Genomic DNA, 20,627 nt, shown 5'->3' with positions numbered 1-20,627 from the left:
GCGCCTTGTCTCCACTTGAAGGAATCTTAATTTCTCGTCGCCATCCTTCCACCAGCAGAGCAGGTGCGTAGCATCCTTCCGAAGCCCCTTTGAGTGCGATGCTGATGACGAGAGTATTGGTCTTCTTCCGGACGTAGACTCATCGGRGAGGACATATAAAGTATCTTGAGCCTGCCTTTCTGCCAACAGACATACTCGAAGACAGACAGATTCACCAACATGTTCAACATCAACATCAACCTCAACCTCCTCGTCCTTGCGACACTATCCGCCCCTGCATTCGCGGATTTGATGTGGTCCTCCGACAATGCATGCTCTGAGATTCGGGGTGGGGCGGGCTTCAATTGCGGTCTTCCCTGCACCCCATTCGGCCGCGACGATGTCCACTCGGTGATGGCCATTGGCATGGAGCCCAACAACCAAGTCGTACTGTACAAGAGTACGGATTGCACTGGAGGTAAGCATTCTGGCTCTCTGATGTGCAGGTCCCCAATTAATGCCACTTTCAGATGCGTACGCTGCCATCGGCCAGGCATACGGGTCTTCAGTCGACAGTGAGTGAAGCCACCGAAGTTTTGGGCTTGTAACAAATCTTTGACCTCTGTTACAGTCTTTTCGTGCRTTCCCAGCACTACCGATAGTCTCGGCTCTTTTGAGGTTCTCGTCTACAACGCCACTGGTGGAGGCGATGCTTGTCCGCCAGGCACTCTGACTGCCGCAAGCACATCGTATCCAGCGCCCACTGGTTGAATGGCAACGACTACTTAGTATCGCTGTTGCAGTTGTCGACAAAATCTTATCTTTGGAGGCAATCGAGACGTATGGGGGTGGTAGGGGCACTACCATGGATCTTGTGGAAGGTTCTCACAACGTGTATGGAACCTTAGCATGTCGCAGCAGAATGAATGGATTGGCATCACGTACTGGAAGTTTTGAATCTCGGTTTGGCGATATTGTCGCAATGTCTCATCTCGTAGTCCAGATGCATAACAGTTTGTCCCTTCAGAGGCCAGCATGAGGCGATGGTCTGCTCCACTGCTGCCGTTATCAACCCTGTATCGCTTGGCGGTAGCCTGCGTTTGCCCTCGTTAAACATTTGTTCGAGCTTTGCTTGCTGCTCACCCAGTCGCGACTGGCTCGGACCTGTCAAATGTGTTCATTCCCGAAGCGGCCAGGGTCTAGCGGTATCCAGTGATATCTTTTGTCTGCTTTCCTTCTTCCCAAGGCCCAAAGTGCCTTACGTTGGGGTATTGGATACCTTCGTCCAAGAACCTTTGAGCCTTCGATCGAAGTTCACATACCCATCAAAGTCTACAACTTGATGATACAAGTGCCCCGGTCGTGGAGGCCGCGAACACTTTGACGAAGATACGTGCTTCGCCAAAGGCGGGGATCACCAACGCTCAGGATTGGAGCTTCCACAGTGGTGATCAATCCGGGGAGGCAGAACCAGGCTACGATGACATGAGAGCCGCAGTGTGGCTCGACGAGAGGATGGATATCGATGGCAAGGCCATGACGGCAAGAACTCTGAAAGTCCACAGGGTTCCTCGCGATGGCGATCGCAGACATCAGCAAGAAGGAGAGCCTACGGGAAAGGCTGTCGGCCGTGTTCCTGGTGAGGCTGATGATCCCATTGTTGTTAGTTCTGATGGTTCTTCCCCATGTCCCAAGCAAAACAGGTCGAACGTCACAACGTTGGAGCCTGCCGGCCTCAGCTCGAAGTCGGGCATCACTAATGCCTGCCTCCATTTGCCCTCCCACGCAATCGGATACCGCTGCCCTGAGCCTGGACTCTGGCACTTCCGACGCTTAGCATGCCTTCGTTTATCCTTCCGCTCTTCAGGTAGTCGCTGTACCGACGAACCCACAGCCTCGCAGACTTTGGGAAAAGGATCTCTTCGAAGCTCGCTTTGCCATGCGGGCACGAGTCGCCCCTGAACATGACGATGTTGATGCTGTCGCTAACAGCAAGGAGTGTTAGGTTTGAGACATACGCGCTACGTGCTTGTCTAACAAGACAGGTCTTGAAGAACCGGCCGACTTGGCCTGAGTTGAGTTCGGGGAGTTTGTGGGTGATTACGAGCGCAAGGTCGCACGCTCCCGACCAATTGAAAAGTATGCATGGGCTGTTTTGGAGACGGAACAAGATCAGGGGTGAGCCTCAAGAGGTTGGTCGAGTGGGTGAGAGAAGGGCAGAGCATGCGGCTTTCTTCCTATGAGCGTGATTAGAACGCTGTATGTGGGAGTTCCAGAGTCTCAGCCCAGCCAATCTTACGACGAATCATATATCTTTCTTCTGGCGCCGATCTGCAACGCCTCGAGTGAGCATATTAGGAGAGCAGCCATGGCAAGCTCGTTATCGTACAGCCGTACTAGTGGATACAACACTGTGTACGGTTGTTGAACTCGGCACCCACAGCCCTCTGAGACGATCAGAGCATATGCATTTCCTTTACCCCTGAGTTTCGCATCGTGTATGCACTCCTGCACGGCCGCCGGAGACATCAGCGCACCTAGCGGACGTCAGCAAGCTTCCACAACAAAATTTGGAGCGGAAGCCGCTGTTGTTGGATGGCAAAGAGCACGATTCCATGACTCCCGCACTTCCTCGTCTTKGCAGAAGCGGCTTGTTTGACTAATTCGACTCGCTTTAAGTCAACACCTCTCCCTACACAACACACTCAAACAGCCCATGATTGAGACAAGTGTCACACTACGCTCAACACCGACCGTTCCAGTTCGTATGGCTATCCCTCTCGCACAGGCATTGTACTGATTGATGTGAGCAGCAGCAGGGACATGTCTGCATCGATGAGCAGCAACGGTAACTCGAGGGAGTTGCCAATCGACCTGACCGGTGATATTGAAGACGGAGACGATGGAGATACCACTGCTGATCTTGAGCGTCTCGCTGCAGAGGTCGGTGAGGATGCGGCGGACGAGCTGGGCGAGCCTACCACCTGGATTCGCGGCGCTGCTGATGTGCCAAACAACCCACAAGTGACCCCGCCTCAACTCGAAGTCTCCACCCCTACCACTCTTCAAGCATCGAGCGTGAATGATCACAGTACCGCGGCGTACGAGCTTGTCTACAACAATGCCGATCATKCGAGGAATGGACGGCGAGAAAAAGTCGCGCCGGCCAACGATGACGTCCACCTTGTTCGCCAGAATATCAAGCATTGGGTGCGTGCGATCCGCGCAGCCTGCCTGTCCAAGAAGAAGGGTCTGCGAACAGCCGTGAAGATGACCAGAATTCAGTTTGAAAACTGGCTTGCGAAGCAGGAAGATGATGTTGCCAAACAGGATCTCGGTGATCGGCACAAGATTGAGAGGCATTCCTGGGAGTTGGTCGTACGTTCGAGTGTTGTTCGTTGCGGATTGTTTGCATATCTGACATATACTAGGAGCATGTCTGCACTATCCATGAGAATGGTATTGTCGTCGGATTCCCAGTCGGCAGTGGCAGTATCAACGACGAGCTTTCTGCGGAAGAACAGGCCAAGGTCGATGGCACCAAGAACATGAAGTGCTCGGACCGGCTGCGGCTGATTGTGGAGATCGTTTCGGTGGGTCTCCCATCTTTTATCGATGAAGTCTTGACATCAGCTGACCGTCATTGCACGTCTCAGGAATACGCCATCGTTGCCTTAGACATCGCGAAGGGTGAGAGAATCAAAGCGATTGCGGACGATCCGTTGGCGTGCCTAAAGGTTAAGATCAGATGCCAAGGTTCCAACGCAAACAAGGCCAATAAGAAGATGGAGGAAGCGGACAGGAAGGTAGCTGAAGCACAGTACCTTGCTGAACAACGACAGACAAGCGTAAAGGAGAAATCTCTGGAGGGGCAAGCTGATCAGGATTTCGCCATCATTTGCAACCCAGACTTTGATCACTTCTCGCTTCCCGCCGCCCCGAATGCACCGCTAGGGTTCTATGATGCTCAAGCCGGGGCTTTTGCACGCTGGAATGCCAAACTTCGGCGGCAAGGCAAGAGTACGACAAGCCGGGGAGATACGCCGGGTGGGAGACAGAATTCGGATGGAGGCCATCTCATACAGACAGGTGCACAGCCGTCAGCTAGAACCCTGCCGCCGCCACCAGGTGGATGGTACGGGAGCCAAACCAGCGCCACAGCGTTCCGGCCTGCGGCAGAGCCTAGGATAGGAGGTCCGTTAGCTTCCGCCAACTTTGGTGTGCTAAGTGTGGGAAATTCATCATTTTCCGACCGGTCTCAGAGACTTCAGCTTCTCCCGCCTATCAACAGCCGGGACGATCTCGGAAACATGGCCGTGGAGGCTACTGCTCATCGATACGTTCCAAACGATTCCAGGGGCTGCTCCAACGAGTCTGTCTTGGGCGACAGGCCTTCATTTCCGGTGAGTCCTGACAGGAGCCGTGCCTCGAGGAATGACCATCAAGGCACTGTCGGTACTCATCAACTCCTTATCAGCCCGACACATTCTGGACGCCCTGCGCACTTCCAACAGTCTACGCAGGAAGTCCCCCTCATCGGTAAAGCCTTGCCTCAAGCCACGCAACACGCTCTATCCGGCAGTGAGGGACAGACTGCGGCGGGCGCCAGCTCGCAGGCCGAGCAGAGCACTACAGGGCTTCCGGTCGCTCAGGGATATGCAGAGCTCACCACACCAATTCCGGCAGAACAAGGCAGGCCCAAGCGAAAGAGGGAGCTTGGTGAGTCCTCGAACGAGCGGAACGGCGGATCTACTAGGCAGCGAACCAGCACACTGCGTGCCAGTCCTCCGACCGATGTTACTGATCGTGGGTAGATCAATGAGCGCAGGTTGAACTTCAATGGAAGGTCTGAGCGTGATACGATGAAATGCCCGACGTTGTTTGCCAAGGCTATTGTTGTGGCAACTTTGGGCTCACCGCAACAATGCGGTGCAATCGTCTGTCCATAGCAGTGCTAAGAATGGTACCAGGCGGTAGAGCAGATGGMGTACTGCTCAACTTTGTGTATTAAGCGTTTGAAGCATAGCATGGTAGCATTGCGATAGCTTAAAAGCTACAGACTCCTCTTCCCAGATGCTTGTCAACGTCGCCTAAGTCCACCGACGCAGAATTGTGCTTTAGGTAAAAGTCGACGATTGAAGGTGCTCTTTGTTTCTAGCCAGTAGTCGCCAGTGTTGTGAGCTCACGCAGTAGAATGGCGAGGAAAACCAGCGCCTTGTTGCGACCTTCCGCCCTTGAACTGCGAGTCTCTGAGTTGGACACCTTGAATATCAGCGTAGTGGCTGCAGTCTTTGCGCACGCGGGTCGTCCCTTCGTGTACGAGGCTTGGCAAGAGAGTTTCTTCCCTTCTCCACTCGCAGTTCCGAGCTTGACGCTTCAACCAGTGCGAACACAATCAAGCTCACTGACCTCGCCACAACCTAGCAGCGCAAATCGCAGAGTTTCTAGAACGCAGGTATGTAAGCCCGAGCACATGTGTGTATCGTACCCTGACTTATAGACCCGTAGCAGAATGCTATCTTCCCAGATGGTGCAGCGGCTTGCGGAACGAGAGCGGGCGAATATGCTTCGAGCATTGCGTAGAGTCTTCTACTACGACCGCGCAGAAGAAGACCAAATTTTGGAACAAGAGCGGGCACTTAAGCGTCGAGCATTGCGTAGAGTCTTCCACTACGACCGCGAAGAAGAGCTGCGCCTCAGACAAGAAGATGCTGGCGAGAAGGTCTCCGAAACTGACGAGGAGGACTCTGATGCTGATTCAGAGACTGATGATCGAAGTGGTGCCGGAGATGACGATGGCGAGGATGGCCATGTCGAGGATGATGTCGGCGTGGAGGACTTCGACGTTGCACCCGCGATCGATGATTCAGACGATAGTRATGAGGACATTTACGAGAATTCGGTGGAGACGCAGTGCTCTCACCCTCGTGAGAACCCGCACAGCACCTTGAGCTGCGACTCTGCTGCGCTCCGCTCCTCCGCTCCTACGCCAGTCCACGTCTCCAAGTCCTCCGCTTCGCAGCCTACGATGCCTCAGCACGCGATCACCACCACTTCGTCTGCTCTCCAGGGGCACTCGGCCCTGGATATGGTCAATACAACAGTTGCCACCCGCACTCCTCAAAACAAGCGCAAGAGAGCTGCTCATACCACTCCCGAAAGCGCAACAGCTGGTCGTCGAGCCAATCTCGCCGGCCGCGCCTGGCTTTGAATAACGGACAAGACGAGGCTTGGACAGCCGACACTGCTGCTGGAAATCTTCAGCCGCACTAGTCGCAGTTCTGATTGATGGGTCGCTCGCTTCCCCACTCCAAGTACAGCAAGACTCCTGGCGACAGCACTGCGGGATTTTCCGGGTCGTGGGTGGTATCGGTTCATCCCAACACTTCGGAGACTGAGTAAAAGACCAGGAGTGGCAGTCTCAGTTATTTTGCAATGCGACTCATGTCGTTTGAGATGCTGCAAAGTGTCTAGTTGTGGAAGCGCCGTAGATAGCTGAATTTCTCCTTGAGCAATCTGAAAAATCGAATCTCTGTTCGTAAAATCATCCTCAAGATGCAACCAGTGATGCCGAACAATCCAGCGAAGGTGGGGCTATGTCGTGACCAGATAGAATCCATGTAAGGACGATGTGGCATTCCAGACTCATGGACTCGGCGAAGCGGAACCTGCGACCCATTCCGGATCGAGTTTCATCTCGCTATTAGTTTGCCCCTGTCAGATCCGTCGCCGGGCYCCAGGACTCGAGAAAGCATTTGCGCGGACGTACTGTCGCAAAGAAAAGACGAGGGTGCAGAGCAGAGGTCTTCGATGATTGCCGCGCGCGGAGCAGTTTTGCAGGAGTAACACGCCATGCGTTGAATTTCGATAGCATAGCTTGCGGATCCAGATGCTCCTTCCTTGAGCAGAATGATGTATAGAAAGACGAGGAAGATGAGGACGACGAGGCTGAGGAACCCTCGGAGGAAGTGTGGTCAAGACTTTGCTGACTCAGACCACGCTAGACATGGGTCTCGAATCTCGGGTGAGCAACGACGAACACCGAATCATCGTCATCAACATCATCAACATCCTCTCTATCTATCACTTTGGTACAATGCTTGAGTGCTCTCGGGAGCAAGCTGTACGTCGAGCAGAGGGCCCGCATAGCCTTGTCTTGCTCCCAAAAGCACCAGGACACATTGACGAGCATGACTGTCCCCAGGATCAGACAGCTGTAGTTCACCGTCTGCGCGGTGACGGTGACCTTCTCAGGCCAGAAGGCGGAGAGGGAAGCGATGAGCAAGGGTACCACTCCTTACATGTTGTTCGGTGTCCCTATCCATCCGTCGGTTCTCCAAAGGCCCATGGATACGGCTTCTCATCGATTAGAACAGACAACATCATCGCTAAGCTGACATTGACGACATGGTGAGCTATGATGCTTGGTGAACCCTCGACATCAGCTGCAACAGATGTAAAATCTTCTGCATGGGGCATAGAAATCAGTCCACCACTCACTGAAGCCTGGGAGGGAGGAGGAGAAGCAAGTTGCTACGCCGGCCACGTCGGCCACTGTCTCGATTTTCTTCGCTGACCTCTCACCTGATGCACGGACGAAACTCCCAGTATTCTCTGCTGACGTTGTCACTCTCTTCATGACGGCTGGCGATGCGGTCAATGAATCTTGGGAAGGTGGTTGCTGGAGCTCAAGGACCTGAATTCCAGTCTCTGATTATTCACGATTGAGTGATTTGCTTTCTGCCCGGAAGACTCGCAGAAGAAATGTGACATGAGCGCGTTCTTCGAAAATTATGACATCAAAGTCCTGTGACTGCTTGATAATCGCCTCCGTCCTCTTGGTGATTAGGGTCAGGGTTGGGGTAGCCTGAATGACTGCGATTCACCTTTCAACTCGATCCCTTTCAGTATCGTTAGCCACAATGTATCGGCGGTGTTGGTGCCTCAAATTCTGAATCATGACACGCTTTGTAGGCGTGATGGGAGATTCCTAAAGGCGAGCCTGGCCCTGCAAGTCGTCGAAGGCCGAAAGCTGCGTGGAATACAATATCAAGAGGATGTACAGTATGAGACTGCAGAGCACTCCTAGTCAGCAACGGTCAGTCCTAAAGAACCAGCCAGCCTCAATTCGCCATGAAGATTGAGGTCGCGAGAAACAAAGCCTCCGTGGACAGAGCCTGTTTCGTTCACCTCAGCGTCAAGGAGGATCTTCAGCCAGCAAACCTCCACCGCTCACAAGCTGAAGAGCAACAGAATGCCACATCTTGCCAAGAATGCCCTTTCAAAAGGTCCGCGAACAATGGGAATGTACTTGGTTTCCCCAAGGCAGCAATTGATTTAATCGTGACAGAGTTGAGTGAATCATTGTTCATTACCCGAGGATGAACTGGGTGGGTCGGAACCATATTGGTCCTTTCCCAACATGCCGCAGAAGATGGACTCGATGCAGCTTCGTCGCTCCCTCGTCTTTGAAACTCGTCGTAAACAGCCGCACTCTCACCCATGGTTGCTTTCATGCTCTCCACCGCATCGTTTGAAAACAGAGTCGAGATTCTGCTTTGAAATCAAAGAGGTTTCGGAAGGATGATACCCGAGAGAGCGARATGGCGGCAGCTGTCTACATTTCGGATCACTTGCAGTGCGCAAAGTTTGAGTTGGATTCTTCTGCCGGCGACATCAACGGCAACGAAGTGCTCTGCGAAACTCTCACCGACATGAGCGATGAGCACAAAGTCCGTCCCAACGTAGTATGTTAAGACTGGGTCACGAGAAGTCATCATTGAAAGTCTCAACATGGAACAGCGACCAATCAAACAGGATACATTGGCAGGATTATGTATTAAGGTCTTCGGCGCATGTAGTAGGTTGTGTGGTGTGCGTTCGGTGTCGGCAGCAGCAATCCTCCCTTCTTAGATCAAACCCAATCCTCCGCCCTCCGAATTCAACCCGTCACTGTCCGACTCCATGATCGTTGCCAATCACCGATAAATCGTAGGTCTGAGAAACGTCGAGATGGGCTCAGACGTGTGCCCGCACTGATGGGTAGTTCATGCCGTTCTGTGCTGGAGGAGCGTACATGACAGGTGGTTGCTGTGGAGCCTCCGCAGCTCGGGTCTTCAGGTCTGAGTTCATCTGGGGCAACACAAAGCAGGGGCAGCAAGTAGAAGCCCTTCGCAGAAGTCAGTCATTGTTCGTTCCTTTGATTGATTTAGATCTGCATGCAAGGCACTCACAAGCAGTCCTCGCATCCATTCCCTCTGATTCCAAACTTCTGTCTTTGCGCGTTGCGCCTCCACCAGACGACGGCGAAGCATCCGTAGATGAGGTGGGAGGCATAGTGTAATCCGCAGCATGGAGTGCAAAAGTCCGCATCTTGCACGGGAACCGGATATGCGTCATTGCCTGAAGGAGTCAGCTTTCAGGCATGGACGGGAGCGTGGTGTAAATAACTTACGGGTCATGACCTTGCCAAAAAAGCAAGATGTGCACCACAAAGCTCCGCAGCATTCCCCGCAGCTGGGGTGCCAGAAACGTTGCTTCCAGTCGCCGGTCATGGGCTGAGCGGTAGATCCTTTGGACAGGCCACCCGGCTGTGCGACCATCACAGGAGTGGACGCTGGCTGGACTTGCATGGGAGCGACCACGGCAGTGGAGGTGCCGACGGGTGTGGATGTGACGACAGGCGCGACCTTCTCCGAAGCGACGGGAGGAGGTGCTAGTGCCACAGTAGATGTTGCAGCTGGTGCCGCTTGGTTGGCCGCGGCCGCTGGAGGAGGTGCAGATTGCACCACTGGAGCAGCAGCGGGTGCCGCCTTTTCGACGACAGGCGCTGGCTGAGGTGCCGTGGCCGAATCGGCCGGCTGCACGACAACGGTTGGTGCTGCGGGCGCTGGATCTTGAGCAGTGGGAGTAGCCATGGTACCGTCGAGTGGGATTGCGGGGATTGGTTCTGTGGATGTTGGCGTGGGGAGGTCTGTCAAGTCAAGATGCTGTCCACAGTAAATGCTGCAAGGAACTCTGCGTCGATGAATGTATTGTGGATCGTTGGGGTTGAGACTGTGAGTGTGAGTGTTGATGCGTTTGGGAGAAGATGGACGGTAATGAAGAGGAGGAAGCATTGTTTGTTTGGTTCGTGTTGTTGGGGAAGGGGGGCAGAAGGGTTCTTACTCCAGATAAAATGGACCGTAGTCCTTGCGAGTCAGGTAGTAGCGATGGTATGGCGTGGGGCAGTCGGGATCCGGCTGGTACGGCAGGAGTATGTCATCCTGCCTGCCTCGAAAGGCAGTCTCAGCAGGTTGGGTCTGGCCTTGCATGTCTTCTGTACCGGCCAGCGACATGTTTGAGCTGGAGCTCCAGGTGGAATTGGAATACTGTGTAACTGATGGAACAGGCGACGAAGAGCTGGCGTTTCCGTTGAAATCTTGATATCCTCCTTTGCTGGTAACAATTCGATGGCCGTTCTGATTGTAGCAACGTTGCGGAAAGAACGGGGARACTGAAGTATGAGCGACTCGATCTCAGCCTGCCCTTTTCTCGATGCTGTTGCCTCACTTCGACTCTTGCAAATCTCGAGAAGGCGCTGACCATACCAGCCTTTTTCCTCTCACCAGCAAATAACACGTGAGCATCATCAATCAWCAATCAAGGCATGCACTCACCGCCACTCTACATGGTTGGAAAGAACAAAATGGTAGTATGATACACCCCACAGCATCGCTCAATGTACAAGTCCACCATAGTATACACCTCGGACATCGACCATCTTCCTCCCTCTCGCCTTTGCAATGTCCTCAGGCAGCCTCTGGTTGGTGAGAGCCTCAAACGCGGCCTTGACGACATTCATCTTGTTCCTTGATCGTGGTGTCCTGGCAGCCAAATCTTGAATCCCTGCGGCTCTGGCCAACTCGTAGATGAGATGCTGGCAGCGGTTTCCGAAGCCTGTCGGTCAATCATTAGCATCGTCACCACAATCCCTCCTTCCAGCTCAACTCACCAGGCGGCCTCGCCGACAACTTGACAACACTCGCTCCAACCTTGGCCTCGACCTCGCCATAGATTGTCCGCTCCTCATACCTCGCGATGGGCTTCATATTTCGAATGGCATTCATCATGGCCTGCCGTCTTCCATCCTCATCTTCCGCCGCCTTGCCCTCTCCAATGCCCAACATGCCCTCCTGATTTCCCGCAATGGTCAAAAAGTACAGCGACTGGATCTTTCCCATTCTCGTCTGGTTCACCACGCGATGCGTCACCAGATTCTTGACCCGAATCTTGCGAATCTGCTCCTTGGTCAGACCGGTTTGTTGAGAAAGTCGCAACATGTGCGGATCCTCCTCCTCCGTCTTTTCCTTGTCCTTGTCATCTCTCCGTGGCCGTGTGACAGCAGATTGAAGAGGCTGTCGTCCCTCCACCAGCGCTTCCTGCAATGACTTCTCCACCGCCGCCGAGCCAAACTTGTCCACCACCGGCCTCTCCGTCGCGAAGTCATCAATGTAGTCAATTCTCAACGGATCGGTGCGGAATCGACCCYGCTTCATCATGTCGCCCGCATCAATCGCCGCCTCTCCCGCCTCAATGGCCTTCATCTGCGCGGGAGTGTATTTGGTGGCCAGCAACTGCTTCTCACGCGCCGTGTAGGGACGGAGATGCGCGGCCAGAGCGGATACTTCTGCGGAACGCGACTCGGCCAGGCCCATGTCTTCGGCGCTGATGTTGGGAAACTTGGCTCGTCCGGGTCGTCGGCGCACGGCGGGCGCGGGTGTCGAGGAAAAGGAGCGGAATTGGGGCATCGAGACGGGAGAGTTGAGGCGACAGGAGAGACATTGATACGTCTTGGGCGCCGCCATTGCGACGGGTGATGCCTGAAGGGGTGGCGGGCGTGGGAGGGGATGGAACTGGTGGTGTTGATTGAAGATGCGGGCAACGTCGGGGGTGCCGATGATGTCTCGTATAGCTCGTATGTATATTCATGAGCTTGAATCAATATTGATTGGTCCAACGTCTCACCACAACATCACACGCCACCGCCTTGTTCTTGTTCTTGACATGACATGAAGAGAAGGGGCATGTCGAGATTGAGTGGAGTGTTGGAGATGATGGAAATTCCATCAGTAATTCCCTGACATCCTCATCATCTCCATCTCCATCATCTCCATCATCATCACCATCATGGATCAAGGGCCGGTCGATGCGGGACCTCTCCCCGATGCGGACTACGATGCTGCTTTCTCTCCCGRGCCGCGAAGGAGGAAGGAGGAAGCCAAATCCTCCCTCGGCGATGCACCCATGTACTCCCGTGTGGGTGCCACGGCAGAAGAAGCGGCCGGTGAGATTCCCTACGATGATGATTCCCACATGAACCCCACTCCAAGCAGGACCATCCGTGATGCCGAATCCTTTGCCCATCGAATGTATAAATTCACCCTCTACGAGAGCAATACTCGCTACTGGATCACCGGAGCTGATGTTACGGACAAGTACTTTCGCTTGTTGCGCATCGATCGAAATGCTCCTCCCGGTCAAATTACCCTCCATGAGGATGAGACGGTGTATAATCGGCAGAAGATGAATGAGATGCTGAACGCCATCGACCAGGAGGGCAAGTTGACGGGTAGCCTGAAAATGCGCTTCTCCTTTTGGGGAGTCTTGGGCTTCATTCGATTCACCGAAGCCTACTACATGCTCATCATCACCAAGAGGAGACAAGTCGCCATGATTGGAGGCCATTTTGTCTATCAGGTTGAAGGGACGGAACTTGTCCCTCTCACCACGGGATCCAGCAGCTCCTTCTTCAGCGATCGAAATGCAGAGGAGGCGAGGTTTCTGGGAATTCTCAACAATCTCGACCTGACAAAGTCCTTCTACTTCAGCTACTCCTACGACATCACCCACTCCCTCCAAACGAATATCATCCGGCAACGGGAGGCGATGAATGAAGGAATGACTGTCACTGCACACAACTACAATGGAATGTTTGTCTGGAATCATCACCTCCTCAAACCCGCAGTCGCTGTCATGAAGTACCCCTACGATTGGTGTCTGCCCATCATCCATGGATTCCTGGWTCAGACAGCATTGGACATCTTCGGTCGTGCCGTCTATGTCACCATTATTGGGAGGAGATCACGCCACTTTGCGGGTGCTCGCTTCCTCAAACGAGGTGTCAACGATCTAGGTTACGTGGCGAACGATGTTGAGACGGAGCAGATTGTGGCGGAGAAGTTGACCACATCATTCCACGCCCCTGGACCGCGGCTCTTTTCCAACCCGACTTACACATCTTACCTCCACTATCGAGGGAGTATACCATTGTATTGGACCCAGGACAACAGTGGTGTCACTCCCAAGCCCGGCATTGACATCAATCTGAGTGATCCATTCTATCAACCCGCTGCCTTACATTTCGACCACCTCTTCGAGCGGTATGGATGTCCAATCTATGTTCTGAACTTGGTCAAGTCCAGAGAAAAGGTCCCACGAGAATCCAAGCTGCTGCATGAGTTGCAGGAATGCATCAAATACCTCAACCAGAGTCTGCCCGAAGACAACAAGATCAGGTACAAGGCGTACGACATGTCGCGAGCGGCCAAGACCAGGAATGGCGATGTCATTGGCGGGTTGGAGGTGATTGCAAAAGAGATTCTGCTGCAGACTGGATTCTTTCACAATGGAGATGCTGCGTCGGGAGTTTCACAAGTGCAAAATGGTGTCGCAAGGACGAATTGCATTGATTGTCTGGATCGCACGAATGCAGCACAGTTCGTCATTGGGAAACACGCCTTTGCTCTGCAGTTGAAAGCTCTGGGAGTCATCAGTAAAGAGGAAGTTGCATATGATACCGATGCTGTCAACCTCTTTACAGAAATGTTCCACGATCATGGCGACAACATTGCCATGCAATACGGTGGGTCTCATCTGGTCAATACAATGGCTACCTACCGCAAGTTGAGCCACTGGCAGAGTTCATCCAGAGATATGGTGGAAAGTTTCAAACGCTACTACCACAACTCCTTTCTCGACAGCCAACGCCAGGAAGCATACAACCTATTTCTGGGGAATTATGTCTGGGCTTCTGGACAGCCATGGTTGTGGGATCTAGCAACGGATTACTACCTTCACCACAGCGATCCCCGAGCTTGGCTTCAACGCCGGAGAAGGAATTACATATCTTGGTACACGCCCGAACACCTTCTCCCAAGAGTTATGCCGCCAAGATTGCTTCCTCCCTCGGAGCATCTCTCTCCCGGATGTATCCATGCCTTTGACGATTACTGGCGAGAATGCTACCGCCCAAACACCCTCTCCTCCATCCAAAAAGTCTACGCATACCGCATCACCAGCACACAGAGATATCTTCCGGAGAGACCCTTTGGCGAGAACAAATACGATTTCAGTCCTTTTGTCAGGAGAGCACATCCGCACAAACACCGCGACTCGCACGACTCTCCCGAAAAAGACAAGAAACCCCCGACCCCGCAAAGACGAGCTGTCACAATCATGGACCCACATGAAGAACGTCTCGCAACAAACTTTCTCCCACCAGCACCTCTCAACACCCCGGCCATTGGCCTCGGCTCCGCAGAAGAAACGACACATCACAGCATCCTGCGAGACACAATCTACGAACAGCATGCGCCTCAGCGAGATAGCGAACCGAAAGATGCGGTCGGTTTCGCAGAGACGAATCAAGTCAAACCTGCGGACAAAGCTGTGATGCATTTGTGGACACTGAATCAGTTTCATACGCAATCCCTACATCCGCATGTCAGTGAGGAGGAGAGGGATGAGTATGCTCATTACATTGATCATCCTTTGAACCTCCCGCTGGTCATCACGACCGAGCTCCCCAATGACGCCAATGCAGACTATGTCGATTACGTCTCCAAAGCCGGCGGCACCAGCTTCTTCGATGCTCTTGGGGAGGAAGGTGACGCGGCTGCAGCAGTGAGGATTGAAGATGGAGATTTCGATGGCGAGGAGGTCGGAGAGGAGGATCTGCAGGATTACATGGATTACTTGGAGGTGGGCAGCGAAGGATTGAGTGTGCAGGAGGCGGATCTGGGGAAGAAGAGATACAAGGCTTATCGGCAGTGGTTACGGGGGAAGAGTTTGTTTAAACAGAGTAAAGTTGATCCTGAATATCGCGGGGTTGGGGAGGGCGCGAGTGGGATTGCTGGGGTGGGGATTTGATGGATGGGATGAAGTTGTTCATGGCGTTGGGGTTGATTGGGAGGGAAGGGCTTTCTTTGGGTTGTTTGTGCTAATCTGTGGGTATGTGAGCATGTCATGACTGTATTCGTGCGAATTCATTGATTTTCATTGAGCAAGCGAAAGAAGATGCATTCGCCAGACTGAAGAGAGGGTCCGCAAGACGAAGCTCCTCGATATCGACGACATGCGCAAGGAGGGCTTGTCGATGACGGAGAGAGCTGCATGGAACTACAAGAGGAAAGAATGTGGGATGTTATGCTGCTTGTTTGAGGAAGGTGGTGATCTGGAAGCTTTTGGTATGGCTTGCCTGTGTACCGCTTTTCTGTCCGAGAGACTTCCATTGCTCACTGTTGCTCATTGCTTCCCTCCTCACCTCAGAGTAGTCGACTCCCATCGTTGACAAGGGCTGGGTAGCGAGAAGGTCTTGATGCTGCCTCGCTTTGTAGCACTGTTTCACTTCCTGCCTTGACTTCCATGGGGTTATCCTTCAAACTGCCTTGATGCTTGATGCCTAGTTTGCGGAAGTCCGTGTCTGGGTGCCGCTCAGCTTCGTGACAAGCCCTGTCTGTTTGCCGCCTGATGTTCCGCGCTCAGCTCGATGTCGGAATCGCCGCGGGAGTGCATTCAACCGTTCACAACTCTTCATCTAACGCGAAGAAATAGTACGTGGCACGTTCGATTTTGGATGTCCTTTCTGCAAGTGTCAAAATCTCAACTTCCACCTTGTCCGCGATGTTAGAGTCCAGCTGACGGCGGAGCGTTTCTTTCGCCTCCGCTTTTATCACTCGGCCGATCGTGAGGTCGTTCAAAATGGGCACCTCGATCCGAACAGTGATCTTGTTGATGAGCAGCTGATGTTCCTTTGGCAGGAGTTGAGCCCAAAAGATCATGGCTTTTGAGATTCCGAAGATGCCAGGATCCCTGATCCGAAAGGGAAAGAGAAACTCGCTCGTGTAGTAGGTGCTTGCATAGAGTGCACGCGTTGATCGGGAGACATGGAGGAGTTGGTAGTCGGACTTGACGGAGGCCGCGGTGGCGGGCTTGTCGCAAGGTGAGGACATGTCGCGAATGCCTCGCGGGGCGGTGAACACCGCGGTGTAGATTTGATCATAGATCTCTTGCGGAATGGTGGCTAACCCGCGGCGGATGCTGTCCACGTCGCGCTCCATGGTTGTTGTTGTGTTGATGAGGAGGTAGAGAAGATGATGGAACTTGAGTGGTGAAGAATGAAGTTTGGATTGGTGAGGGTCGGCGATGACGTTTTTGGGGTTTGTTTGCTGGACAATCACAWGAAGAATATTGGTCGAAGGATGACCAGCGGCGGACAGGGAACGTGGTAGAAGTGGGATAGTGAGGATTGAATCACCTGATCTGAGACTGGAAACAAAAACTGGGAGTTGAAGCTCGAGGATTTGTGTAAGGCATAGAGAGGTTAACGGAGAGGGAATGCAGTCTGCAGCGCGGCAGTAATGTGGGCTTACGTGGGTTGCTGTTGGAGTGGACTCTTCATATGTTAGAAAGAAGTTTCAAGTACATAGGCTATGAGTGATGACTGCTTTGGTGCTGTTTCATTGTCGAAGATTATAAAAGCTTGAGACCATGCATCGCTGTTGGATCAAACCCCGACGCTGTGCCTCATTATGGTAGCAGGTCTCCCGCACTGATTTCAACACCTTAACACCGATCATTCTGCGCTCAATGCCATCTTTAGTGAAGTATTGACTTCCGATAGGCGGTGATCCTCTGTTCGCCCTTCCTGTTTTGACCATGACAGCGTCTAATCTTCAACTTAATGAGGTATTCGGGCCGTGCGATCAGAAAGTGACCTCTGCAATTGTGTTAGTAGATTCTCGACATCTAGAGATCTTGCTTTGAAGACGGAGCATTAGATGTCTTACCGCTTCCATGGGTGACCGAGCCATAGTGAAAGGAACAAACTTGTCTGTGGTTGAGCCCAGCGCAGTGTACAATGAGGTTTGATAGAATCAACCACTTCATTTTCCTAAACCACGACTGGAATGGGCCCCTACTATACTCGTATTCGGAATCGAAGATCTCCACCCGGAAGTGTATCTTCTTGACAAGTCGCTGATGTTTTTCGGGAAGGGAGATAGCCCAGGCGACCATTCTTCGCATATTTTTCTCACAAATTCTGTTGTCTGAGTTCGTGTGGCTGAACATGTCTGGCTTCTTGTGGCTGAAGAGAAACTCACCCTCGCCGTAGTAGGTGGACGCGTACAGCTCGCGAGTGGATCGTGAAACTTGAAGCAGATTGGTGGTGGAGAGAGCGGCGCGGTATTTGCGGGTGGAGGGCGCTGCCGACTGCTGGCCGCCGATGGCAAGCGAGTCGGCCGAGAGGTCCCGGATGCCAGGAGGGGCAGTGAAGACGAGATTGTAGATTTCGTCGTAGAGCTCTTGCGGGATCTTTGCGAGCCCATGTCGGAGAGCCTCAACTTCCGCGTCCATCTTGGCTGGGATGTTGATGTTTGCGGATCTTGGGTGATGTAGAATGAGATGGAAGTATCCCGCGCTAAGCTGAGATGATATTTCGGCTACAACAGGTTAGAAATGGCTTCAGAAATGGCTTCGCTGGGCGATCAATTGAAATCCATCCAGGAATTCGAAGTTTGTTGGGCGATCCCGAGATGAAGTATGACGTAGGCTGGGCAGTCACATGAAAAAAGGGGGATCCTGCAAGAGAGACATCAATGAAATTATCACGGCAATTCACTGTGATGATGAACGAGAGAGATTCGGGGTTATAATGAACAAGAGAGAGAGTATATAAGTGRGAAAAGGAGTCGTGAAAGGGGAAAGCTCTCTACAACATCATAGGCAGGATTACCTAGAAGCGATACAGTCAAGATCCTTCGTAGAAGAGGATGAATTACAAGCAGAGCTGCTTAGAATGCACGAGTGTTGAGAAGAGAAGAATTGATTGTGATTTATTCTAGACATCGCTAGGCAGTGTAGTGGTGTAGTCTGCGAACGTGTCCCGAAAGGCGGCGACAAGTACAATTACATCCCTCCATCATTTATCGCYAATGCCTTCAAGCAACCGTATCCTTCGCGCGTGACTAGTAGCCATTTCAACAATGACGCTTTGTGTTGAGAGAGGTCGTGTTTGCTCACCTGTCATTTCATGCCTTTTAGTTTCCCCTTCCAAGCAAACAGTGACCATAGGTACTCCTCAAAGAGTCACGCAGTGCCTTCTGGATGTCGTACCAGACCGTATGCTTGCGTGGGACATTGCGGTCTGGACGCTTGATGGCAACTCCCTGGACGCTGATGCTGTTGATCAGATGCTCGAATTCCACCGGTACGAGACGAGTCCACACAAGAATCCTCTCCCCGGTCTCGTCCACGCAGCGACGGTGCCACTGATGAATTGGGTAGTCGAAACGGAAGTCGCCCAAACCGTAGTAGGTCGAGGCGTACTTGGCGCGCGAGGCGCGAGAGACGTGGAGAAGATTGGTGCCGAAGTCGATGCTGGTTGGGGCGACATCTTGTGGGATTGTGTCTGATGGGTAACGACCACGCGTCTCACTTGGGTTCGCGAGATCACGGATACCAGGTGGTGCGGTGAAGGTCAAAGTGTAGATCTGATCGAAGATTTCCTGTGGAAGCTTCTGCAGACCTGCTCGGAGGCCGGTAGCGTCGAGATCCATGGTGGTGGATGGCTGATGCTTTCGGAGAGTTAAGTCTGGAAGAGAAGAGGAATTTATACTGCTCAGATGATGCTTGGCTGCGTTCGCATGGGAACCTGGTATCACTTCGGGTCATCCGTGCCGTAAACAGACGCGCGGAGAAATGGTCAGACTTCATGGAGACGTCTACGGAGCTGGTGATAATAGCAGAGCGAGCATTCAAGTAGGCACCGAGCTACAGCGTTTGAGAATCAGTAGAAAGGGGTACGTTCACGTTCAATTTGAAGATGTGAGGCTATAAAGAATCACATTCTTTGAATGAGCAATAAAATATGTAGGTAATGCAACTCGATCCGCCTCAAAGTAAGTCGTACCCATTTAATGGTATCTGATCCCCATTTGCGCGCACATCTGCCCTCCGTTCCCATCAATCCTCGGTTCAGTTTGAAATCCTCCTGCTGTTCGCTCATTGCATCCTGTCCMTACCTTGTAGTTTCTTCAGTTGTGTCGGCGGGGTATTCATGGCACGCTTCTCACCATCTCGCCCTGCTCAACCTCCATCCTCGTCCGCTTCGCTTATGCCGTTCATCGCTTCGCGAGCTTCTCGGCCTCCATTTTCTTCGCCTTATCYCTCCTCGCCTCTCGCTTAGCGAGTTGTTCTGGGCTCTTGAAGAACCAGTCGAGGCGGCTTGATGACGGTGCATTCTTGGTGACTTTGAATTCGTTTTGGCGCGCAAAGTCCAGCTTCCCAATTCCTTTCGTGATGAAATCCACGTCTCTGCTGTTGTCGTTGTGCATCTGTTTGCTCACGAACTCGTGGGCTTCCGCAACGCTTTGGTTGCCAGCTTGCCAGAGAATCTGATTCTTGACATGTGCGAGATCCTCAGGTTCCGCTGCGGTTGTTGATGCTGGTGCGCGGATGAGGGCGTCGTGGATAGCTGATGAGCTTTTGGTTTTCTTTGGGCGAGGAGCTCTCACCGGAGGCTTTCTGACTTTGTTCCCCATGATGTTTAGGGTCAGAGTGTTGTTGTCTTGTGGAGGAAGGTCAAGCTTGTCAGAAGTCCATTTATGTTCAGCGCGCGGATCTCATGACAAATCTTCGAGTGAATTTGATACGAAAGGGGCTAGTGGCGTCGCACCAAAGCAGATTTTCACATGAAAGTCAATTCCATGGGTATAAGTCTGAGTATGAGGTATAGAGAAGGACATGGAGTGCTCCTAGCAATGAAGGGGCTAATCTGCCTTTAAGTCCACCCTTGTTTGCCGCTGGGTCACTAAGACTCAAAGCAAGCAAACGGACTGATAGGGAAGGGGAAACTCCCCGTGGGCACAAAGATTGCATTTCTTACCAAAACCGTTCTTCAGCTTCGTGCTAAAGCTCGTGAGACAAGGTCAAGAAGATTGGAAATTTTTGATGAGATGTGCCTAGCACGCCGCTTCGCAGACGAAAAGGAGGTTGAAATTGAGGCTATGCGTACGATATAGCGTTTGTAGGACATGCGATCCCGTCGTCCGCTTGAAGCGAGATATCTCCCGGAGCTTCGACTCCGGCGATGACATTTCAGGAGACACTGAAAGGGGCGAGGCTTTGTGATTGAGACTCACATATTTGCTAGAGGTATTGCCAAAAGTTTCCTTCCAAGATCTGGTCAACGATGCAGGTCAAAGCAGACTTGTGGATCTTTTGAAAATCCTATCAAGTCTGCCATAACGAGAGACTTTTTTTCGAATGGGGAACTGGGACTTTAGGGTTAGGGTTAGGGTTAGGGGTTAGGGTTAGGGTTAGGGTTA

At 52.6% G+C, this 20,627-nt stretch overlaps 10 protein-coding genes; 4 read left to right on the top strand and 6 right to left on the bottom strand.

Moving 5' to 3' along the window:
• Positions 1-219: 219 nt before the first annotated feature.
• RCC_09868 (uncharacterized protein) lies at positions 220-750 on the top strand (the record flags this gene model as incomplete). XM_023775107.1 has 3 exons in its annotated part: positions 220-457; positions 510-554; positions 611-750. 3 exons carry the CDS (start codon positions 220-222, stop codon positions 748-750), a joined length of 423 nt encoding a protein of 140 aa, XP_023630875.1.
• A 2,777-nt stretch (positions 751-3,527) lies between these two features.
• RCC_09867 (uncharacterized protein) lies at positions 3,528-4,793 on the top strand (the record flags this gene model as incomplete). Its single annotated transcript, XM_023775106.1, has 1 exon — positions 3,528-4,793. One exon carries the CDS (start codon positions 3,528-3,530, stop codon positions 4,791-4,793), a length of 1,266 nt encoding a protein of 421 aa, XP_023630874.1.
• A 380-nt stretch (positions 4,794-5,173) lies between these two features.
• On the top strand, positions 5,174-6,190 carry RCC_09866 (uncharacterized protein; the record flags this gene model as incomplete). XM_023775105.1 has 2 exons in its annotated part: positions 5,174-5,434; positions 5,480-6,190. 2 exons carry the CDS (start codon positions 5,174-5,176, stop codon positions 6,188-6,190), a joined length of 972 nt encoding a protein of 323 aa, XP_023630873.1.
• A 2,807-nt stretch (positions 6,191-8,997) lies between these two features.
• RCC_09865 (uncharacterized protein) lies at positions 8,998-10,316 on the bottom strand (the record flags this gene model as incomplete). XM_023775104.1 has 4 exons in its annotated part: positions 8,998-9,148; positions 9,213-9,381; positions 9,434-10,035; positions 10,147-10,316. The coding sequence occupies 4 exons, from the start codon at positions 10,314-10,316 to the stop codon at positions 8,998-9,000; spliced, it is 1,092 nt and encodes a 363-aa protein (XP_023630872.1).
• A 380-nt stretch (positions 10,317-10,696) lies between these two features.
• On the bottom strand, positions 10,697-11,825 carry RCC_09864 (related to ribosomal protein S5 (mitochondrial); the record flags this gene model as incomplete). XM_023775103.1 has 2 exons in its annotated part: positions 10,697-10,917; positions 10,973-11,825. The coding sequence occupies 2 exons, from the start codon at positions 11,823-11,825 to the stop codon at positions 10,697-10,699; spliced, it is 1,074 nt and encodes a 357-aa protein (XP_023630871.1).
• A 322-nt stretch (positions 11,826-12,147) lies between these two features.
• On the top strand, positions 12,148-15,168 carry RCC_09863 (related to polyphosphoinositide phosphatase family member; the record flags this gene model as incomplete). Its single annotated transcript, XM_023775102.1, has 1 exon — positions 12,148-15,168. The coding sequence occupies one exon, from the start codon at positions 12,148-12,150 to the stop codon at positions 15,166-15,168; it is 3,021 nt and encodes a 1,006-aa protein (XP_023630870.1).
• A 653-nt stretch (positions 15,169-15,821) lies between these two features.
• Positions 15,822-16,358, bottom strand: RCC_09862 (uncharacterized protein; the record flags this gene model as incomplete). The annotated part of the gene is made up of 1 exon (XM_023775101.1): positions 15,822-16,358. One exon carries the CDS (start codon positions 16,356-16,358, stop codon positions 15,822-15,824), a length of 537 nt encoding a protein of 178 aa, XP_023630869.1.
• A 688-nt stretch (positions 16,359-17,046) lies between these two features.
• RCC_09861 (uncharacterized protein) lies at positions 17,047-17,655 on the bottom strand (the record flags this gene model as incomplete). Its single annotated transcript, XM_023775100.1, has 1 exon — positions 17,047-17,655. The coding sequence occupies one exon, from the start codon at positions 17,653-17,655 to the stop codon at positions 17,047-17,049; it is 609 nt and encodes a 202-aa protein (XP_023630868.1).
• A 683-nt stretch (positions 17,656-18,338) lies between these two features.
• On the bottom strand, positions 18,339-18,857 carry RCC_09860 (uncharacterized protein; the record flags this gene model as incomplete). The annotated part of the gene is made up of 1 exon (XM_023775099.1): positions 18,339-18,857. One exon carries the CDS (start codon positions 18,855-18,857, stop codon positions 18,339-18,341), a length of 519 nt encoding a protein of 172 aa, XP_023630867.1.
• Positions 18,858-19,421: 564 nt separating this feature from the next.
• Positions 19,422-19,841, bottom strand: RCC_09859 (uncharacterized protein; the record flags this gene model as incomplete). The annotated part of the gene is made up of 1 exon (XM_023775098.1): positions 19,422-19,841. The coding sequence occupies one exon, from the start codon at positions 19,839-19,841 to the stop codon at positions 19,422-19,424; it is 420 nt and encodes a 139-aa protein (XP_023630866.1).
• Between the last annotated feature and the right edge of the window lie 786 nt (positions 19,842-20,627).

This window comes from Ramularia collo-cygni (genome assembly GCF_900074925.1).
Source record: "Ramularia collo-cygni strain URUG2 genome assembly, contig: RCC_scaffold20, whole genome shotgun sequence".
Lineage (NCBI taxonomy): Eukaryota > Fungi > Ascomycota > Dothideomycetes > Mycosphaerellales > Mycosphaerellaceae > Ramularia > Ramularia collo-cygni.
Note: the sequence above shows the minus strand (reverse complement) of the source record. Positions and strands in the feature narration are given on the sequence as shown.